The 20,650-nt window shown below is 41.1% G+C and overlaps 1 protein-coding gene across 2 annotated transcripts in view; it reads right to left on the reverse strand.

Moving 5' to 3' along the window:
• Positions 1-20,650, reverse strand: part of CFAP47 (cilia and flagella associated protein 47) — a 194,532-nt gene that overhangs the window by 18,362 nt on the left and 155,520 nt on the right. For both annotated transcript variants that reach the window (XM_060273534.1, XM_060273533.1), the window contains exons 58-60: positions 15,213-15,372; positions 12,507-12,604; positions 7,619-7,771 (exon numbers count right to left, since the gene is read on the reverse strand). In XM_060273534.1, the coding sequence (XP_060129517.1) occupies positions 7,619-7,771; positions 12,507-12,604; positions 15,213-15,372 (411 nt within the window). The remainder of the gene's footprint in view (positions 1-7,618; positions 7,772-12,506; positions 12,605-15,212; positions 15,373-20,650) is intronic.

A 20,650-nucleotide genomic window follows, 5' to 3' on the forward strand; every position in this document is an offset into this window, starting at 1 on the left:
GACCTTTTGTTGCGTGGAATCTGCTTTAGCTGCATCATATGGTCCATGGTAAATCCAGCAATGGAAAATTTCTGTGGGGGTCTCCACAGCTTGATGCCCTAAGCACATGCTTATTTTGCTTATTGGTTAATCCAGCCCCGAGTGTTGGGGACCAAGGAGCCAACTCTTGATATGTTTTAGAAATACCTTGTACCTAGAAATACCTATTGCTACGGTAGCTGGTGGGCCATTTATGTCAATGAAACATTCTGCAGGCCTACTGGGCTGCAGAAACTGTGGCGTCCTGCTCATGGACTTATGACACTTACAACATTTATGTCACTTCCCAAGGCCCCTCTGTTGGTTTTTAACGAGCTGCAGAAATACAGCCTCAGTGGTTTTAGAAAGGTTGACAAAGTTTTGCCTTTTTCAAATTCATTCCAAATTATTCTGAAGTCTGTCAGAAATGTAAAAAGGATCTATAACTCTAGATCTGACAATTTAATATTACAGAATGAATAATTTACTGTCTTTTAAAATATTTTCTTGCATAATTAATTTTAAATGTTCATTTAAAATTATTCACTTGATTTTACTTCAGATTCTCATACTTCTTCTATTTGACTCTCTCAGTTTAGGTAAGCCACATATTTTAAGCACTCAACTCACACCTTTATTTTTCAAAATGGAGTTTTGAGATACAGAAAGATCAATAGTTTTTATTCAGATATATCGTGTCCTCCCTCAAAGAGGACACGTGTTGCGGTGCGATCTGGCAACCAAACCCTGTGTTGTGGGTGGGTATGATTGGATAGCCACAACACCCTATTGGTAGGTCCCTTGATGCTGGGTTAATCAGGCCAATGGGACACTAGCCAAACCGATCAAGGGACCTATATATGCCCATGCACATGACTCAGAGCTTCCTCTTTCGGTGCGTGCATTCGGAACACCCGCCCACTTCTCCCTACTTTTAGGGCTTGCACGCTTGACCTTGCTATGGCGTTGTGTGTCGTCTGTTGTTGGGACAGGGGCACGGCAGGAATCTTCCCCACTTGGCTGATTGGCTGGTTCCACTTGGGGTTCACCTGCTGCGTAGCAAATCGTCACAACTTGTAAGGTTGCGGATAGGCTCTGGTTCAGGTGATAGGGATGGGGGAACGCTCTCGCCTTCCCTATGTGAAGGGTATTCCATTAAAGGAATCCGGGGACTCAAAGGTTTAGTCAACCCTGAGAGGGGGTTGTGCCCGTGCCTGAGTCCAGGGGGACATCTGGGTGGTGGACATAGCATGTCCCCGGCTTTCCGCCATTCCAGGTGTTCACCCTAGGCTGACTTATGCTGGTGCCCTGGGTCAGCGCTACCTGCAACGGTGCAGGGAGCTAGTCGAACCAGAGCCTATGCAGCCATTCACCTGATCTAATCAATGAAGTTGTGGCCTAAATTCTGCCAAAAACCAAACCAAAATTTGAGTCCTGTCTGAATTTATTTAAGGGGGAAGGTTTAAAGGTCTAAGCACGCAAATATTTTATCTGCCAAATTGGAAGTTTGATGAAACACAGAAATGAATAAAGTTTCTTTGTTCTCCAGCTAACAATGAATATTGCTACAAGGCTGGGCAATAGGTTAGACTGAGCTACACTTTTAAATAGACAACTGATTTCACTCCAGCATTTGAAGAGAAACCATTTTTTCTTTTTTCTTAAAAAGCGCAAAGCCTTCTGCCAAAATGGATGTCAATGTCAAATGTTGTGCTAGTTCCTCTTTCTCTGAATGTCTTCTTGATTTGTGCCTTGTCAATATGCTAGGAGATGAGAATTTGACAGACCCAACTAATAACCAATGATGAGTTGCAAAGGTGGAGGCTGGCAAAGGGACTAAATAAATCTTCACTCAGCTGCTGTTTTTGGCATAGCTGCCAAGTTATCCCTTTTTTTAAGGGAAATTCCCTTATGCTGAATAGGCTTCCTCGTGAGAAAAGGGAAAACTTGGCAGCTATGGTTTATGGAGACAAATGCTGTACTACTGGGGGAAACATGCTTATTCTCACTTGTTTTAAATAAAGTTATGGGAGTAACTGTTTTTGCCAAATTGATATTCCACTGTTTGTTTTTCAAAAATAGCTTAAATATGAATATACTGCAGTATAGCAATTTCATTCCATGCCTGTGGTGTTTCTATAAAACTCTTAGCCAGCTGCTTATCTTAAAATTTAATTATTAGCCCCATCTGCAAAGCTTCAAATCATCTTCCTGTCACGGGGTATCAAAACTGCAGATACGCTGCAGCTTTCATTTATAGAAATGTAATTTTTATGTATATTTCCTAAAATATTCTAGGTTTATTTTATGTATTTTGTCATTTGCATTCATGCGGGAATCTCAGACCAATACAAAAAATCAAAAGTGCTTCATAAAGAAAAAAGGAACCTCACCTTAACTAACTTCAAATCCATTTTAAAGTTTATTTACAGCCTTGCTTTTTTATTTTGTTAATTAATTAAAATATACCGCCCATTCATAAAATACCAGGGTGATGCACAACAACATATATGCACACAATTAAACACAATTAAACTGGCTCATCTTGGGGGCAGGGGGATTAAACAACTGAATAAGCTTTTGGTTCATAAGAAATTACACAGAAAGGGATAACAGATCATTGCAAAAGAAAGTGAAGAGGGGCCAAGATGCTACAAGGAAGAAACAGGAAGTTTACTTCACAAACATGGCTGCATGGTACCATAGCAAGAGGTGAGATGGACTCATCTACCCACATTAACATGTAAACACACCAACACTCCACAACCATACACTAAATATGCCACAACACAGATACCACTCAACCACACCCACCACACCATGCAGGTAGTAATTGTGTTGGTGAGGGAGCAGTCTTAATCAGAAATAAGCATTTCTGAACACAGAGAGCCATATATATCCATTTAGGCAGATCTAAAGACTTGCATGTGCTTTGTTTCTCAGAATAATTCTGTAAGATGGAAATACTGCAGAGCTATTATAGCAGGAAGGACAGGTCCTGAAGCTGAGGCTCCAATACTTTGGCCACCTCATGAGAAGAGAAGACTCCCTGGAAAAGACCCTGATGTTGAGAAAGATTGAGGGCACTAGGAGAAGGGGACGACAGAGAACAAGATGGTTGGACAGTGTTCTCGAAGCTACGAACATGAGTTTGACCAAACTGCGGGAGGCAGTGGAAGACAGGAGTGCCTGGCGTGCTCTGGTCCATGGGGTCATGAAGAGTCGGACACGACTAAACGACTAAATAACAACAATTATAGCAGCACTGTGCCAGACTACCAGCTAATGTCATGGGAAACTGTTTAAATGTGAAGGCAGGGGGAATCTCGCTTTATAGCCAGCAAAGGATGTTTATGTGTGATGATTCAAGTGGAGGCAGAGAGAAATGGGGGGGGGGAGAGGGATTGCTTGCAAAGAGGAAACAAGACACTCATGCTGGTTCAAGCTCCAAAAAGCCAGAAAATTAAAAGCTATGGCTGATGACTTAACAGAAGTGCCCTATGATCAGAAATGATGCTGTACTTACTTACAAATAGTCCTTCAGGTACCCAAAGATAAAGGTTTGTACAAAAATTTACGGTAATAGGTTTTTAAAATAATAATAAAAGAACCAGATGAGGGAGGAAAGGGGTCCCTGGCTCTAGCAAAGATGCCTCATATTGCCCAGGTCCTGTATTGGCAGCATGCCCCAGTCACCCTTGCGCCATTTGCATCACGTGTAGCAAGTGAATGCCAAAAAAAGAGCATCGGTTTTCTTAGCACTGGTGACCTAATTAACACCTGTACTGGAGCAGCAAAGCACAATGCCTGTTCACCCCCAAATGAACATCAAGCAACGGGAAAGTCTTGCTTTATTGCACTGAACAGCCTCAGTGGATTGCACCCTCGCCACTAAGTCTGTGATAAGGGAGCTGAAACTGCTTATAGAAGTTATGACATCTCCTGTGTTTTCTTTTCTCTTTTTAGAACAATGTTCCTGTCATTTCCATAATCACCAGCATCTTTCTTTCAAGAAATGAGAGAAAGCAGAAGAGAAAACCACCTTATTCCATCAGGCTTTGAGGAACTGGCTGCTTTTAATGAAATGGCTGGTGCCGTGTTGATTTTATTGTAATTATTTCTATGTTTTTAACAGATCTTTATATATATCGTATCGTTTTAATTCTATTGATGTTTAATAGTTTTTAGTTTTTTCATGATTCCTCTATGTTTTCAGCAGTTCCTATTTTATCTGTAAGCTGGCTTGAGTACCCTGTCAGGGGAAAAGGCAGGGCATAAATAAATATATTGTAGGAATAATAATTCTTTCTAAGCTTCTTTGAAACCCAAATGAAGTGAAAAGTGGGGTGTAATTTTTTAAACTAAACAAATTGAATAAATAGATGCTTGACTGCTATAGTGAAGACTGGCAAGGTGTCCCCTGCATCATCACATCTCTTTTCATTTGCCATCTGCAGAAACAAGGCAGGGATTACAAATGCTCTTCGTTTTGGAGATTTCCAGCTGCTCTCAGTGTAGCGGGTGGTGGGATCAGTCCTAAAGCTTCCTTCCATTCTCCCATTCTTCTCCACAAAAGCTTGACATTGCTTTTTGTTAACCCCTTCCTTCCAACCCGCACAAACAAAAGAGGTCACAAGGTTTTTCTCAGTGCAAAAACTTGACTGGTGAGCAGACAAAACAGCAGATGCTGGCATAAACTTGGGTCCTTAAGATATAAAACAGAGTCCATAGGGTGATGCCAGTGGTGACTGGGGGACACTTTTATGTCAAATTTCCCAGTTGCATCTCTTGATCTGCTGGTATAGCTTGCTAAGAGCAAAGGTGTGCATTGAAAATATATCACTCATTAGAATGTCCATGGAGCCAGTTGCAGGAAGAGTTTGCCAACATTAAGTAAAGCTTGTTTGCGCTGTAAGTCAGTCTTTTGTGGCATTGTATTGTAAAGTTTGCAGAACCCTCAAATATTCTAGAGTTTTGAACATTAGAATAGCTGGTGCTGTAATTAACTTTTTAACAAAACCGTTAAATGATCAATCCTACCTAAGCCTTTAATTTTGAGATAATGATTTCATTGAATCTGGCCTTTTAAGGCATAGGCATGCCTTTTCCTAATGAATTTTAATATAACTGTTAGTAGAATTTCAAATCACAATGACAGGACATAGGAAGGCCTGGAAAAGTTTCATAACTTAAGAATTTATTCACATCTAAATAATTCAAATCCTGAACCACAGTTGTGACTATTTAAAAGTGAAATTCCTATAATTATCATCATAGATCTTTGGGTATAAAAATTGCTTGCTACACGCTGACTGATGCAGAATATTTCAGTTTGTGCGTGTGTCAGAGAAAGACAGAGAGAGAGAGAGAGAGAGAGAGAACTTGCCAAGCTGCTATCCTAGAGCTTTCAATGTGCATGTATGTTTTTAGTACAGTCATACCTCAGTTTAAGTATGCCTCGGTTTGAGTATTTTCAGTTTAAGTACTCCTCGGACCTGTCTGGAACGGATTAATCCACTTTCCATTACTTTCAATGGGAAAGTTTGCTTCAGGTTAAGTACGCTTCATGTTAAGTATGGACTTCCGGAAGCAGTTCCACTCATACCTCGGGTTAAGTACGCTTCAGGTTTGAGCACTCCACGGACCCGTCTGGAACAGATTAATCCACTTTCCATTACTTTCAATGGGAAAGTTCACTTCAGGTTAAGTATGCTTCAGTTTAAGTGCTCCACGGACTGTCTGGAACGGATTAATCCACTTTCCATTACTTTCAATGGGAAAGTTCGCTTCAGGTTAAGTACGCTTCAGGTTAAGTACAGACTTCCGGAACCAATTGTGCTTGTAAACCGAGGTACCACTGTAGTTGCTTGAAGAATACTAAAAGCACCATTAAATCTGACTAACTGAAAGGCATCACATTCTACCACATTCATTTAGGAATAATGACATTATAATGCTATTGAGAGAAGTCAGAATAAATTTAATTGATCCGACTATTTTTTTTCTGTCCAAGTATTTTTTACCTCATTACTTGCCTTAAAAGTTCTATTATTCCAAACCAGTGTCTTGCAATACGTAAGAGAATCTACTGTTAATCATGAAATATTGTTATCTTCATGTAGCACACACACATCAACACTTGAAGCATTTCAAAATGCGGTCATTGTGGTAAGCACATTTTACTGAATTCCATTTAAACACTATGGTATTTAAGAAATTAGATGAAATAGCGTTTAACTGACCTAGAGGGCACTTTTCTAAACACCAAGCATGTGCTACCTTGTTATTATGAAAGAACGGTAACCACAGACTTTGATATGAAACCATCAGCACCATACTAACTCACATGACAATATTGAAAATTCTAAATACAAAGGATTACATAACTCAAATTGAGAGCATATTGTACTTGACTAGACACTGTACTGTACTGTGATAAACACATTTGTCACAAAGACACCCTGAGGTCTCAAGGGCCCTCCACAGAAGAGCTAGCCTTGTATCCCCTCCTTCTGAGGTGGTCATGCATAGTCTGGGTTAATAAAAAGGTTAAACTGTTGAGTTTCTCTTTGAATAAAGTTTAGTGGATGACTTTTACCTCAGGATCAAACTCTATGCATGACTTAAATCCTCCCTTCATCAGATTGGCTAACAACTGTGGCATTTATGTACGGGTAACTCGTATGTTACCCGTACATAAATACGGATTATGTAACCCGTACATAAATACGGATAAATACGGGACCCAGGTGGCGCTGTGGTTAAACCACTGAGCCTAGGGCTTGCTGATCAGAAGGTCGGCGGTTCGAATCCCTATGACAGGGTGAGCTCCCGTTGCTTGGTCCCAGCTCCTGCCAACCTAGCAGTTCGAAAGCATGTCAAAATGCAAGTAGATAAATAGGAACCGTTACAGCGGGAAGGTAAACGGCGTTTCCATGTGCTGCTCTGGTTTGCCAGAAGCGGCTTTGTCATGCTGGCCACATGACCTGGAAGCTATACGCCGGCTCCCTCGGCCAATAATGCGAGATGAGCGCGCAACCCCAGAGTCGGTCACGACTGGACCTAATGGTCAGGGGTACCTTTACCTTTACCTTTTAACTCGTATGTTATGTGTGGCTTCAGTTCTGGCAGGCCATGCATAAACACAAAAATGCAAAAAGCTAAGAACCCATTACTGCTCCTACCCCCACAAAGTAGAGGGCTGCTTGCCTAGCTTTGGGAAGCAGGTACATAGGCTCTGGGCAGGGTCCCAGATCCCTCCTGCCTCCTTTCCAAAGCTGGATAAGCCCGCGATCGCATCGGGGGGGGGGGTTAATAAATTAATGAAAAGTGGGTTTCCTCCATTCTTCATTTATTCCCATCCGTGCAAAACTGTGATTGCATAAGTAAAATAAGTGTTAGATGTGAGTTACCTCTTCATTTTGCCTTCCTATGACTTACACTGATTTAATCATTTTTGTCCCACGGGGTACATTCTTTTCTGCCAGTGTATTTTAGCCCAGAAATTCTACAAATGATTTTAAGTATATCTTGATTTGAGAGAGCTGTAGGAGTGCTAATTCGTTTGGGATAAATAATTTCTGTGCTCTTCTTTTCTTACCTTCATCATTAATAGCGACGGACTTGCTTTTGGAAGGAATTATAATTATACTGTCTGAGACTACATGTGCACCAGATGTTGCAGGCGTTACACCAGTTAACAGCACTTCTATTCTTTCATCCAGTCTACTGCGGGCTCTGCAGCATACAACAGCTAGGAAAAATATTTTGTATAATTAGTTCTCTGAAATAAAAGGAGCTCATATCGAGAGCACATTACACCTGACTACATTATGCAGAAGACACATGAGAGGTTTTAGTTACAATCATAAGATGTCTGGTGAGTGAGCATGAGAGATGGGGTCTTTTTAGTGGCGGCTGCACAACTTTGCAACACCCTTCCAGCTGAAATCTGTTCCCCACTTTAACATCTACTTGTCAGAAGTTAGGGATTTCCGTTTCAATAGGCTTATAACATTTGTATCTAATTCTCGCTGCTGCTGTATCAGTTTTAGACAAAAAAAACTATTTTTTTTTAAACTGCTATTATATTTTGTTTTTAAATGAGTTTTCAACTATGACAGTATTTTGTTAGTTTATGATCATGTTATTGAGTCAAATCATGATAGTGGGGCTGAAAAAAATGACACCTGGCAACCAATGCACCCCTTTGGTTTCGGATAGTACATGGGTAGATGAGTCTAAAAAACATGGGGCACAAATTTTTGTGGCCCGCTAGCTGCTATAGTGGCTCATTTACCAGAAGTAAGGTATTTAGCATTAACTGTAGAAGTGTATACACTGGTACGTCGGGTTATGAACTTAATTCATTCCAGAGGTCCGTTCTTAACCCAAAACCGTTCTTAACCTGAGGCGCGCTTTCGCTAATGGGGCTTCCCGCTGCCATCGGCAAGCGATTTCCGTTCTCATCCTGGGGCAGAGTTCGCAACCTGAGGTACTACTTCTGGGTTAGCAGAGTTTGTAACCCAAAGTGTTTGTAACCTGAAGCATTTGTAACCCAAGGTACCACTGTACTCAGTTCTGACCAAACTAAACCTCTTAGGCCAAAATATACCCCACTATGAATGCATATGTAGAAGAGGATGCAACTAATAATGTTGTTGTTGCTGTTGCGGTTGTTGTTATCACCACCATCAGTACTACTACTATAAAGTCTCGTCCATTTCAAAATAACCTAAGTATGGCAATTTTAAAGAAAACACCAAGCTCTACCTGGTATATCTTCAGCTGTGTACAATAAGAAAGCTTTGACCACTTTAAAACCATTTACTGTCTCATTGTAATTATTGATTTCCTTTGCCACCCCACTTCTGAAACGTAGGCACAAAAATGACTGCACATGAAGTCAATGGTGAGTGAACCATAAATACTGCTTGAGTTTTGTGAAGCTTTCAGCTTAAAATATTAAAATATGGTGGCTTGTGATTATAAAATGCAGCATGTCTTATAAGCAATTCATGATTGCTAAACAACAGCTTAAGGGCACATCCCACATTCTTAGTTCAGCTCTTTAGCATTGAGCTAGCAATCCCTGACTAGAGCTGGCACTGCAAATGTGGTCATGCTGAGTGCAGTCACAATCCAAAGGACAGTTCATTTGTTTAAAATGGCTTAAGAAATGTACTGTTGAATTGAGGCCTTGGTGAAAAACATAGATCCCATCACTGCTTCTTTATTGTAGTGCAAAGCAAGGGTCCTCAATCTTTTTGGACCTGGGGGTACATTTCAAAATTTAAGGAATTTTTGCGGGTATCACAAAAAATAGATATTTCACAAAAGATAAACTGGTGATGCTCAGACAACCCCTAGCCACCCATAGGCAAAACACCTACAATCACAAAAACAGACAAAAATAAGCAGGCAGCAACTGCCACCCTGCAAACAGGCAGCCTTCTCAAGACAAAAAAAGCAATTTAAAAATAATTTAAAATAGAGAAGGGCAGGAGGCCTTGGTGGTGGTGGTGGTTGACTGTTATGTTAGAGACCCCAGGTATAAAGTGTGAAGACCAGGCATTGGACTACTGAATATCTGGACCAAAACACATGCATATTCTGGGGTAACATGGCAAGTATATTCATTGTCTATCTTTACTTTCTCAAAACATACATGTGAATGGATTTTCTTCCATGCAACTAACTTAAAGAATACCAATATACTGTACACATTTGTCATTATAGTACTTTATGAGGGTGCCATGCTGTGCAAAGTAAGAACGAAAGAAAAGATTTGGTGGTAACATTCAGCATTCTATCCTTAATTAATTAAACAGCAAATTAATGAGATGAAATCTGTAATTAAGATTACACTGGCATTTTTCTTCAAGTTAAAGGTCTTTAACAAATTAGAACATTGGCAGTACAAATAATATCTATTCCATTAAGTTCTATAATTTCATTCCTCAATAAGTCTCTCAATTACCTTCAAACACCAAGACAGACTATTGTTTTCATTCCTTTATGAAAGCTTTTGTATATAATTGACTCACACATTTTGAAGTGCCCTTATCAGCCCACGTGGTGTGTTTTTATGAAGGCTATTAGCTTTATCATTAAACTGATTTCCAATGTTCTTAATAGGTACCCAAGGAACAAATTAATTCTGTAATTGTGCTTTAGCTAAGAAATTAATGTATATACTTTTGGCATATTATCCCCAATTTGAAAACTAGGAATCCAACTGATATGGTTAACATTTTGTTACATAGAAATTTATTTTCCCAGAACTGCTATTAAGAATATATTTGTTGTTGCAATATTCCACATAGCACTCTATGGTGACACATATACCTGAATTCAGTGCATTTTGCCTATGTATAACTATGCACTATTAGTTGTATCCGCTTAAATGGTAGCCCCATTGAAATTAATGTACCCAAACATCAAAAGGGTTTACTCTGACTAGGATTAACGCAAAATACGACCCTTTCTAGAAGTTTTGGGGAAGGCTAGAGTACCTTTTTTGAAGAACATCCTAGGTTAAATCCCTGATGCCAAACAGAGGGCTGGAAAAGATTCTGGTCAGGAAACCTGAAGGGCTGCATACATTGTAGACGATATTAAGCTAGCTGGAGAAACAGTGTGACTGTATAAAGCAGCTTCCTGTATTCCCAGCATCTGCTGTCATCTAAGTAGCAAACTGTTTTTCACTGGTCTCATGTAAGAACAGCCCTGCTGGATCAGACTCAAGGCCTACCTGGTCCAGCATTCTGCTCCCACAAGCAGGACATGATTATAATAGCATTCTCTACTCATGTTCCCTTCTAAACAATATTCAGAGAGGAAATGCCTCTAGGAGCCAGGGCAGCATAATGTTGGACTAGGTCCTGGGACAGCAGGGTTCGAATCGCCACCTAGCCATGAAGCTCCCTGGGTGACCCCTGGGCTAGTCACCATCTCTCAGCCTAACCTGCCTTGCAGGGTTGTTGGGGAAGAGAAGAATCATGTACCCCACATTGAGATCACTGGAAGATAAAGTTGGTATATAAATGCAATAAATAAAATAATAAATATTAGAGGTGATATATAGCCTGAAGTAGCTATCTGTTAGCCTTACTGAATGATAACCCTGTAGTACACAACTAGCTCGAGCCACAAAAGATTTAGTCTCTCATTTTGAACAATAGGCGCCCATTGCTACACAGAGAGATCGGTATTGCTGAATTACAGCCCATGCATTGCTTTATGTGGGTCTGCCTTTGGAAATGGTTCAGAAACTGCAGCTAGTGCAGAATGTTGGAATCAGACTGCTGACAGAGAATAGCTGATCAGACTGTATAACATCAGTCTTGGCAGGACTCACTGGCTGCTGAGACATTTCCAATCCAAATTTAAAGTGATGGTTTTAACCTATAAATCCCCATATGGCTTGGAAGTATAATATCTGACCCAACACCTGTCCTGAAAGAAGCCTACCGAGACTCTTTAGTCCTTAGGAGGATGGCAACAAGGGAAAGGCCCTTTTCTGTTGTGACCTCTCATTTATGGACTGCTCTCCCCAATGAGGTCCACCTGGTGCTGACTTAACATCTTTTTGCCAACCTTACTCCTTTTTCAAGCATTTGAGTGGGCTGTTAATTGGAGCTACCGATGGCTTCCCTGCTGGTTCTGTTTGGATCTGCTGTGCTATTTTTTTGTGCTGCTTTCTAAAGTACTTGTTGCTTTGGTGCTCTATAATTATTTATTACTGAGGGCTGTTTATGTTTTAACTTTTTTGTATATTTATTCTACATTTTCTAGAGACTGCTGTGTATTAAGCAACTAACAACTGAAATAATAATATGAATAAAAGTAAAATATGTATATGGAAAAATACTTTGAAAGGGTAAATCAATTTCTCCCAAATAAATTGTGCTTATATAGCCATGTAAATATAAAACATATCCATAGAGACTGATCGAAGTTGGGTAAGTAACCCCCAAGGAGAGGGACTTTTTGGTAGTGGCACCCTGTTATGAAACAGTCTTCCCAAAGAGGCCTGTCCAGTGCTATCTTAGTGGTCCTCATTGGTGACAGAACCATTTTGCTCATCCAAGACTTTGAAATATGTCTTGGCCCTCTCCATTTTAAAATCTGTGTTTCATATTGTATTTTAATTGCTTCATTTGTCTTCTGAGCTTAGCAGATAACTTATGTTACAGGCATGCTAGAAACATTCAGGTAATAAACAGAAATAAAAAGTTCTCCTAGCAGGTTTCAGTTGGGATGCAAGTTTAAAATAAGCCTTTCGACATCCCGCTTCTTGAGTGTAGGCTACAGCAACATTCAAAATAATTTAAGTCAGAAAGAGGGAGAGCTAGTTTATTTATTTAGTCTCCTAAATGTTAGGGACCATGGCTCCATCTATTTCCAGCCTGAATTATAGCTAGAGAAGGGGGGAATACTATTTTCATTTATATAAGAAAAGTTTGCAGTTCTTGGCTCATATGTACCTGGTGCAGATTTATAGGGTGGCGATTCAGGAATTCCATGAATTGGATAAATCCAACGAATTCCCCGGATGACTTCATCCTTCATTATTACAGTGTTGCTGAGAAACATAATATATACATATGAATATGATTACTCTAGAAAATTGATACAAGTGATATTGACAATACAATTAACCAAGATTTCCAGCAATGCTTTGTGACCATTTTGAAATTCGTTCAATGGGACCAGCTTCCAGAAGGTGCTGCCTTTCAGTGGTGCCAGGCCCGGCTCGCCAATTGACTCTAGTGGTGCGTTGCGCCAGGGCGCCTGGGCGATCAGGGGGCGCCCCAGCAAGTGGGGGAGATGCGCGGCAGCCTCCCTTTTCCCTCCACCAGCCGCGCCGTGAGAGCAGGGAGGTAAGCACTAGGACCCTGTTCCGCTCTGCAGCGCCAGGGTCATCCCTCATCCCAGCGCTGTGTTTCATTGGTAGAGGCAACGCCACATGGCAGCACCTCTACCAATGAAACGCAGCGCCCTGTTGGCAGGAAGGAAACGTCCGTGGACCCAGCAAGTGCTGGAGTCGCAGGAGACAGCTGGGAAGGTCCCAGTGTGGCCCGGCCTGCCCAGGCACCCCAGCCCGCTGGGAGAAGGGAGGAAGGCTGCACAGAGCAGCGGCGCCCCCTCCCCCGCTCAATACGGCATCGGACAGGCGGGCGGCCTCCGGCACAGCGCGGCCCCGCTGTGAGGTGCGGGGGCCGCTGTGAGGCTCCCCCTGCCCCCACTGCCTAGAACGCCAGGTAAGAGCTTTCCTTTTTTTAAGAGTGGGGGGGCGCCCAAGGGATCCATGCACCAGGGCGCCCGATGACCTTAAGACGGCCCTGAGTGGTGCACTCAAGTAAAAGGCTTTTGGGGTTTTTAAAATCCACTTCTTAGGACAATCATAAATAGACTTCTTATTAACACTTGTCATTAAATCAAAACAAAAGATAATTAAATGAATCATATCAGAAGTTAATCTGCACAGTAAAAATTCTTTTCAGTTGGAGTTGGACACAAATATATTCTAAGATCGTGGCTATTGTGTTTTGCTACCATCCTATCCTCAATTATTTTCTTTTCTATAGAGAACTATATTCAAAGGAGATAACAGACTCGAAGCATAACACATCAAAATAATTGCTACAATCAAATAATTTAAAATACAGATTACAAAATTCTTTGCTTAAAGTACAGTGGTACCTCGGTTTACAACCGCAATTGGTTCCGGAAGTCTGTACTTAAACTGAAGCATACTTAACCTGAAGCAAACTTTCCCATTGAAAGTAATGGAAAGTGGATTAATCCGTTCCAGACGGGTCCGAGGAGTACTTAAACTGAAGCGTACTTAACCTGAAGCGAACTTTCCCATTGAAAGTAATGGAAAGTGAATTAATCCGTTCCAGATGGGTCCGCAGCATTTGTAAACAGAGGCGTTTGCAAACGGAGGCGGTTGTAAACCGAGGTATGACTGTATATCGCTGAAACAGTTTGTACAATCACCACTAACAATCAAGGGCACAGGCTGAGTACATATGTGGCTCTTTGAGTATCCTGTCCATACCCCCTGGGTGAACAAGTGGAGAGGTATCCATATCAGCCTGACCAGACAGAGCCATAGCTACATCACAAACCATTGCTATTGTAACTGCAGCTTCCAAGTCAGAATTGTATGCAGTGCCCTTAATCCTTAAAGTGTTTAGCAAATCAGTGGCAGCAGACTACTGAAGGTTCCATTAACTTTCTTGGTAGGAGTCTCTCACCATTCAAAAGATCTAGGCTGGATGACACTGCACAGATTCAGTTATATTGGAGAAAGAAAGCTTTCATCACTACCACAGAGTAGATACTAATCATGAGTTCTAAGATGCATTCAGTTGTATTCAACTCTAATTCTACATCATTTGTGCTGTAGCTGTCATCATAATAGTTCCATTGTCCTCAGAAGCTCAGAAAACGGTGGAGTCTATATGCCACTTTCTAGAAAAAGAACACTTAGAAGGAATCTTGTCAGGTTCCAGAGCCACCACTTCAGTTTCAGAGATCCAGAGGGCATCATTGTTAGGATTTATATTTTGAATAATGGGGGTGGGGGTGGGAGTTCTTTAAAAACAAAAACTCTGAGAAGATTTGCATAATGTTATTACTGGGGATTGCCCGCTAAGATTTGTTCTGCAAGATGGCTGTTTCAGAGGACTGAGTTTCTAAGGCTGGCAGAGAGGATACTTCGGTGCATTGCTCTCCACCACTTTCCTCCAGGGGCAGGGTACTACCGGTATCATATTTGCTGTGAAGCAAACTAGCATCTTCACACCTCTAAAATTCAGTAATATCAATCTAATAAGCCCTGGGTAGCTCAGTTGGCTAGAGTGTGGTGCCGATAATGCCAAGGTTGCAGGTTTGATCCCCGTATGGGGCAACTGGATATTCCTGCATTGCAGGAGGTTGGACTAGATGATCCTCGGGGTCCTTTCCAACTCTACAGTTCAATGATTCTATGTACAGTAATAAAAGTGTGAAAAATCATTCTAGACTTAGTAAATTCTAACCATTTCTAACAATTGCAACATTTATAGCAATATATAAATACTACAATATACAATCTCCTAAAGTGATATACCTCACAATTATTTTTCACTTCAAATAATAACAGATATCAAATTTATCTCCACTGTGACTAAAATGTTTACCTTGTTAGTGCTTTGGTTACATCAAAGGTGTCATCGTAAGACCATTTATCAGCATCCAACTTTTCAACTTTGATAACCAGCACAACTTCATACAGTTTCATTGACTGAGGTGCAAAAAATACTGGAATATCCAACTTGCTTTTTGGAGCCAAAACGATTCCTAAAAAAACCAGTAAGTAATTTAAACACATATTGTGAAAGGAGTGCTTTGTCTGCTACTCACCATCATGCCAGAAATTTATCTCCTATATATTCAGTGTCAGTTTCATGGACATAACATTTTGGTATAGTGTTTCTCAAACTGCAGGCTATAATGTGGGCTGACCTCTCCTTCTTGGCTGCCATTTTGCAACTGCTGAGTACAGCAATTTTCAACATTTTCAAGAAGACTCCGTGGACAAAAGAGTTTGAGGATCCCTGCTTCTGGTATATAATTGCATAGTTTATTGGTGGTTCCTCCATGGGAAGCCAGCAGGGGTTTCAATCCAAAACCAAAGAGATGCATATACCATCTCCTAGTTGTCTTGCAGGTACTGATTTCCCCAATATACTCTAAGAGGTAAAGTACATTTAGTGCTTACGGAAGTTGTCTGCCTACCACTTAGCATGTAATTTATCAAAACCTGGAACAATCTAGGTTTGGGTGCAGGAGTAGTCATTGGAGAAATCATGTCTGATATTGCATCAAAATACAATAACACACCTCGGAAAAAGCAGCTACCAGAAGCACCACTTCATGATGTTTCAACAACAGCTTGTTTTATCTGATATTGACACCAACAGTTTAAAAACCTGTTAATGGGCTGAAACCTAAGAACAGTAAGCAGAGGGAAGCTTGGCAGATTTTATTATGTCCTCCTCCCACATTATCCTCTTGCTTAGCCCCAGAAAAACCTGTGTGGGTGGTTGGTAGAGCCCTCCTGAACAGTGTGGGTAGGGGGAATCTCATAAAATAGGGCAGGGCACCTTTCACATTCCAAGTAAATACAGGTAACTCGCAACTCATGCTTGAGAGTGTTTGGGTGAGGAAGAGGCAGTTAGAGAGGATGATCTAAAGAGGCCAGAGAGACATACAGAGAGCTTTGGGGGGACAACGAAAGAGAGTGGAGTGTGTAAGAGGTGGTTGGGAGAGCTTCAGACTGCAGAACACAAGGTGGTGTCGGCGGCATAAGCTGTTGAGAAACCAAGGACGTGCAATTCTGCTTATATGTGCAAGAGCCAGGAACCTGCATAAGTTGTGAGTTACCTGTGCTAAAAGTCTACTTTGTTTAAAAGAATTTTGTTTTTATGTTATAATAATCTGGCCACTGGCTCTGATTCATACAGAACCATTACAAAATTCAGGAACAACTGAATCTATCTGGGTTTTCAACTTGACCTGAATTGCACCAGGCAATGATAAAAAAATAATCCCCGAATCAGCTAGCTGCCAGCATGCAAAGGACATCACAGGTGCATGCCAGGGGCTCAGTGGGCCAAATCGAAAGTACAGCTGCCATTCAGAATAGTCTAGCCACAATGATCCACACACTGGCAACCTCAACCACAGTAGTGCACTCTATGTGGCACTATCTTTATGCTTTGTTATTGTAGTCATCTTCAAAAGACATGGAAATAAATGAATATTCACATAAGCAATCCACTTGCATGAACAACTTAACATAAGATTTTTGTGTTATCACAGAAATCCCTTCTGCCAGTGTTACATTGCTGATGTGAACATACTAAAAATGTACTCAAGGGGGGGAGCTGCGTTGTGACATGGGAAGCCCACCCTGTCTTGGTTCAGTATAGGGGTTTGGTTTTTTTTAGGAGATGCACACAAATCCTTAAAAACTGCAATTAGTTCTTTGGAGTTTAAAATATGCACCTCTGTCTTCTCTTGGTAGTTTTAGAAAAGTAATTACAGCCACCAACAAACTGCCAGCTAACACATGAGTTCCTGTCATTGCATGCATTGAAAATAATTTAGTAGCAGCAAGTCCCCCTGGAGGGAACAAGACTTGATGCTGTGACTATGCTCTCAGAGGAAATTGTACAGAAAAAAGCATGGCTGACCTCATGATATGCCATCAAGTACAATCATTCCCAACAGCCATTGCTACAATCAAGCAATATGCATCGTGGCATGAGCTAGCTGCATGTATAGGCAGGTGGGGAAAGTGCCTATTTTGGGATGCAAATGGAGCTCGGTGGAAAGTGCATCTTTGGAATTTGATGTGAATGGAGAGAGGCAGCCTTTATAAGTGAATCTACATGACCTGATGGAAACCAGCAGTCTGCAGATTCCACAGCAGACAACAGTTCTCACATTGGTCAGGATGGGGAGGATCAGGTGGGCTCACATTACGCCACGCAGACTAGCCACATTGTGAGCAATATAAGGCAAGATCTTACAGTGCTTAATATTGTTAGGCAGCTAATACAAGGAGTATTTTTTAAATTACTTTTTGAAAACAATAACACAAAAAACAAGAAACAGTACCAAAACAAGTAAATTGGGAAATCTAAATTCCTAAGCCCATCTCACAATTTTATTTTATTTTTTAACAGATGGTATTAAATGTGAAATTAAAGCAGTAAAAATGTTGCTGCTGCTATCATTTTCACCACAATATTTAACACTATTGTTCTTCTTCAAACAAACAAAAGACCTGCAAGCGGTTGGATGTGAAAATCTCTAGAAGCAGATCACCACCTGGTTTGCATGAATGGCTTGCAGGGGGCCACCAAGCTGCTGTTTGTCTACTGCTATCGAGAAAACCTGAAACAAATAACCTCTCTAGTAGAAATTTTTAGATTGTGTTTGAAACTGGGGAGCTGCATCCATACCACTTGAAAAGGCAGCCAAGAGGAAACGGTACAGTATGTACAGTGAGGGGGGAAAGTATTTGATCCCCTGCTAAATTTGTCCGTTTGCCCTCTGACGAAGAAATGACCAGTCCATAATTTTAATGGTAGGTTTACTGTAGCTGTGAGAGACAGAATAACAACAGGAAAAACCCCAGAAACCCAGAAGACAAAAGTCAGAGGCTGATGTGCGTTATAATGAGTGAAATAAGTATTTGATCCCCTATCAACCAGCCAGATGTCAGGCTACCTGGTATCTTCACTGTATGTAATGAGCTGGGATTAGAAGCACCTGCTGTAAGGGAGAGGTCTTACCTGTAATCCCAGCTCATTACAGTACCTGTACAAACACCTGTCGACAGAAGCAATCAGTCCAGCAGATTCCAAACTAGCCACCATGACCAAGAGCAAAGAGCTGTCCAAGGATGTCAGGGACAAGACTGTAGACCTGCACAAGCCTGGACAGGGTTACAAGACTATTGCCAAGCAGCTTGGTGAGAAGGTGACAGCAGCTGGTGCAATAATTCGCAAATGGAAGAAACACAAAGTAACTGTCAACCTCCCTCGGTCTGGTGCTCCATGCAAAATCTCATCTCGTGGAGTTGCAATGATCAGGAGAACGGCGATGAAGCAGCCCAGAACTACACGGGGGGAACTTGTCAATGATCTCAGGGCAGCTGGGACCATAGTCACCATGAAAACAGTTGGGAACACACTACGCCATGAAGGACTGAGATCTTGCAGAGCCTGCAAGGTCCCCTTGCTCAAGACAGCTCAGGTACAGGCCCATCTGCAGTTTGCCAATGCACATCTGAATGACCCAGAGGAGAACTGGGTGAAAGTGTTGTGGTCAGATGAGACCAAAATCGAGCTCTTTGGCATCAACTCAACTTGCTGTGTTTGGAGGAGGATGAATGCTGCCTACGGCCCCAAGAACACCATCCCCACCATCAAACATGGAGGTGGACATATTATGCTTTGGGGGTGTTTTTCTGCTAAGGAGAGAGGACACCTTCACCGCATCGAAGGCATTGATGGACGGGATCATGTATCGTCAAATCTTGGGTGAGCACCTCCTTCCCTCAGGCAGGGCATTGAAAATGGGTCAAGGATGGGTATTCCAGCATGACAATGACCCAAAACACACAGCCAAGGCAACAAAGGAGTGGCCCAAGAAGAAGCACATTAAGGTCCTGGAGTGGCCTAGCCAGTCTCCAGACCTTAATTCCATCGAAAATCTGTGGAAGGAGCTGAAGGTTCGAGTAGCTACACATCAGCCTCAAAATCTTACTGACTTGGAGAGGATCTGCAAAGAGGAGTGGGACAAAATACCTCCTGAGTTGTGTGCAAACCTGGTGGCCACCTATAAGAAATGTCTGACCTCTGTAATTGCCAACAAGGGTTTTGCCACCAAGTACTAAGTCATCTTTTGCAAAGGGATCAAATACTTATTTCACTCATTATTATGCACATCAATCTCTGACTTTTCTGGGTTTCTGGGGTTTCCCTGTTGTTGTTCTGTCTCTCACAGCTACAATAAACCTACCATTAAAATTATGGACTGGTCATTTCTTCGTCAGAGGGCAAATGAGCACATTTAGCAGGGGATCAAATACTTTCCCCCCCTCACTGTATCCTACCTCCCCCTTAGAAAACTTGCCCGACTTGTGGTGTGCTGGGAGCATAAAGTGGCAGGAGCAGTTCAAGCATTAAAAGGATGCTACTGACTCAGTCATGTTCTGACCTGCAGTGACCTCAAAGGCAAGTCCGCAAGAGGGACTATGAAAAGACTTTTAAAGAAAACACAATGAACGTTTCATCTATTTGATAATACGACTGTCATAACTCAGGAAAAAATATTTACCAGAGACAGAATATTTACAAGCTCTGGTTGCCATTTCATGAGGCTTATCTTTCATAAAGATATTGGCACTTCCAACAGCAGCTCTTTACACTTTCACTGATTGAAAGCTTGAATTTAACAACTGTTCTTCTGGTATTAAAGAAAAGCAAGTTAACCAGTTGCTGTTTAGATGAGAACAAATGGATTGAGCACTGATATTAGTAATGAAATATGCAGTGACAATGCAATTTACTTTGTTTTGAAATGAAGCCTGCTTAAAGATCAGCCATTAATAACTGCTGCTAAAAAAACACACCAAAAACAAACAACCAGTCACATATTCTGGCAATTAATATTAATTTATCATAAAAAGTGCACTTACAACTAACACTATCATATACAAGATTAATGCCATGATTCTATGCACATTTAGCAAAGTTCTGCTGGAATCAAGTGGGCTTACATCCAGGAAAATATGTTTAAGAATGAGGTGTTTAAAGAACACATTGTCAAACAGTATAGGAATGAACATAAAGAATGTTACAATTTTAATACTTCAACTCTGGGACAATGTTTTAGCCACACATATTTTGAAAGTATGTAACATAAAGGTTTCTGCTAGAGAAAGATACAAACTCCCTCTCAAGTTATTATGTTTGGATCTTTGCACCCAATTATTCTAAATATTTAGGGTTCCATTTATATCATTAAGGTATTGCAAGTCAATACATAAAGTAAAAGGATT

Source organism: Zootoca vivipara, chromosome 4 (genome assembly GCF_963506605.1).
Source record: "Zootoca vivipara chromosome 4, rZooViv1.1, whole genome shotgun sequence".
NCBI lineage: Eukaryota > Metazoa > Chordata > Lepidosauria > Squamata > Lacertidae > Zootoca > Zootoca vivipara.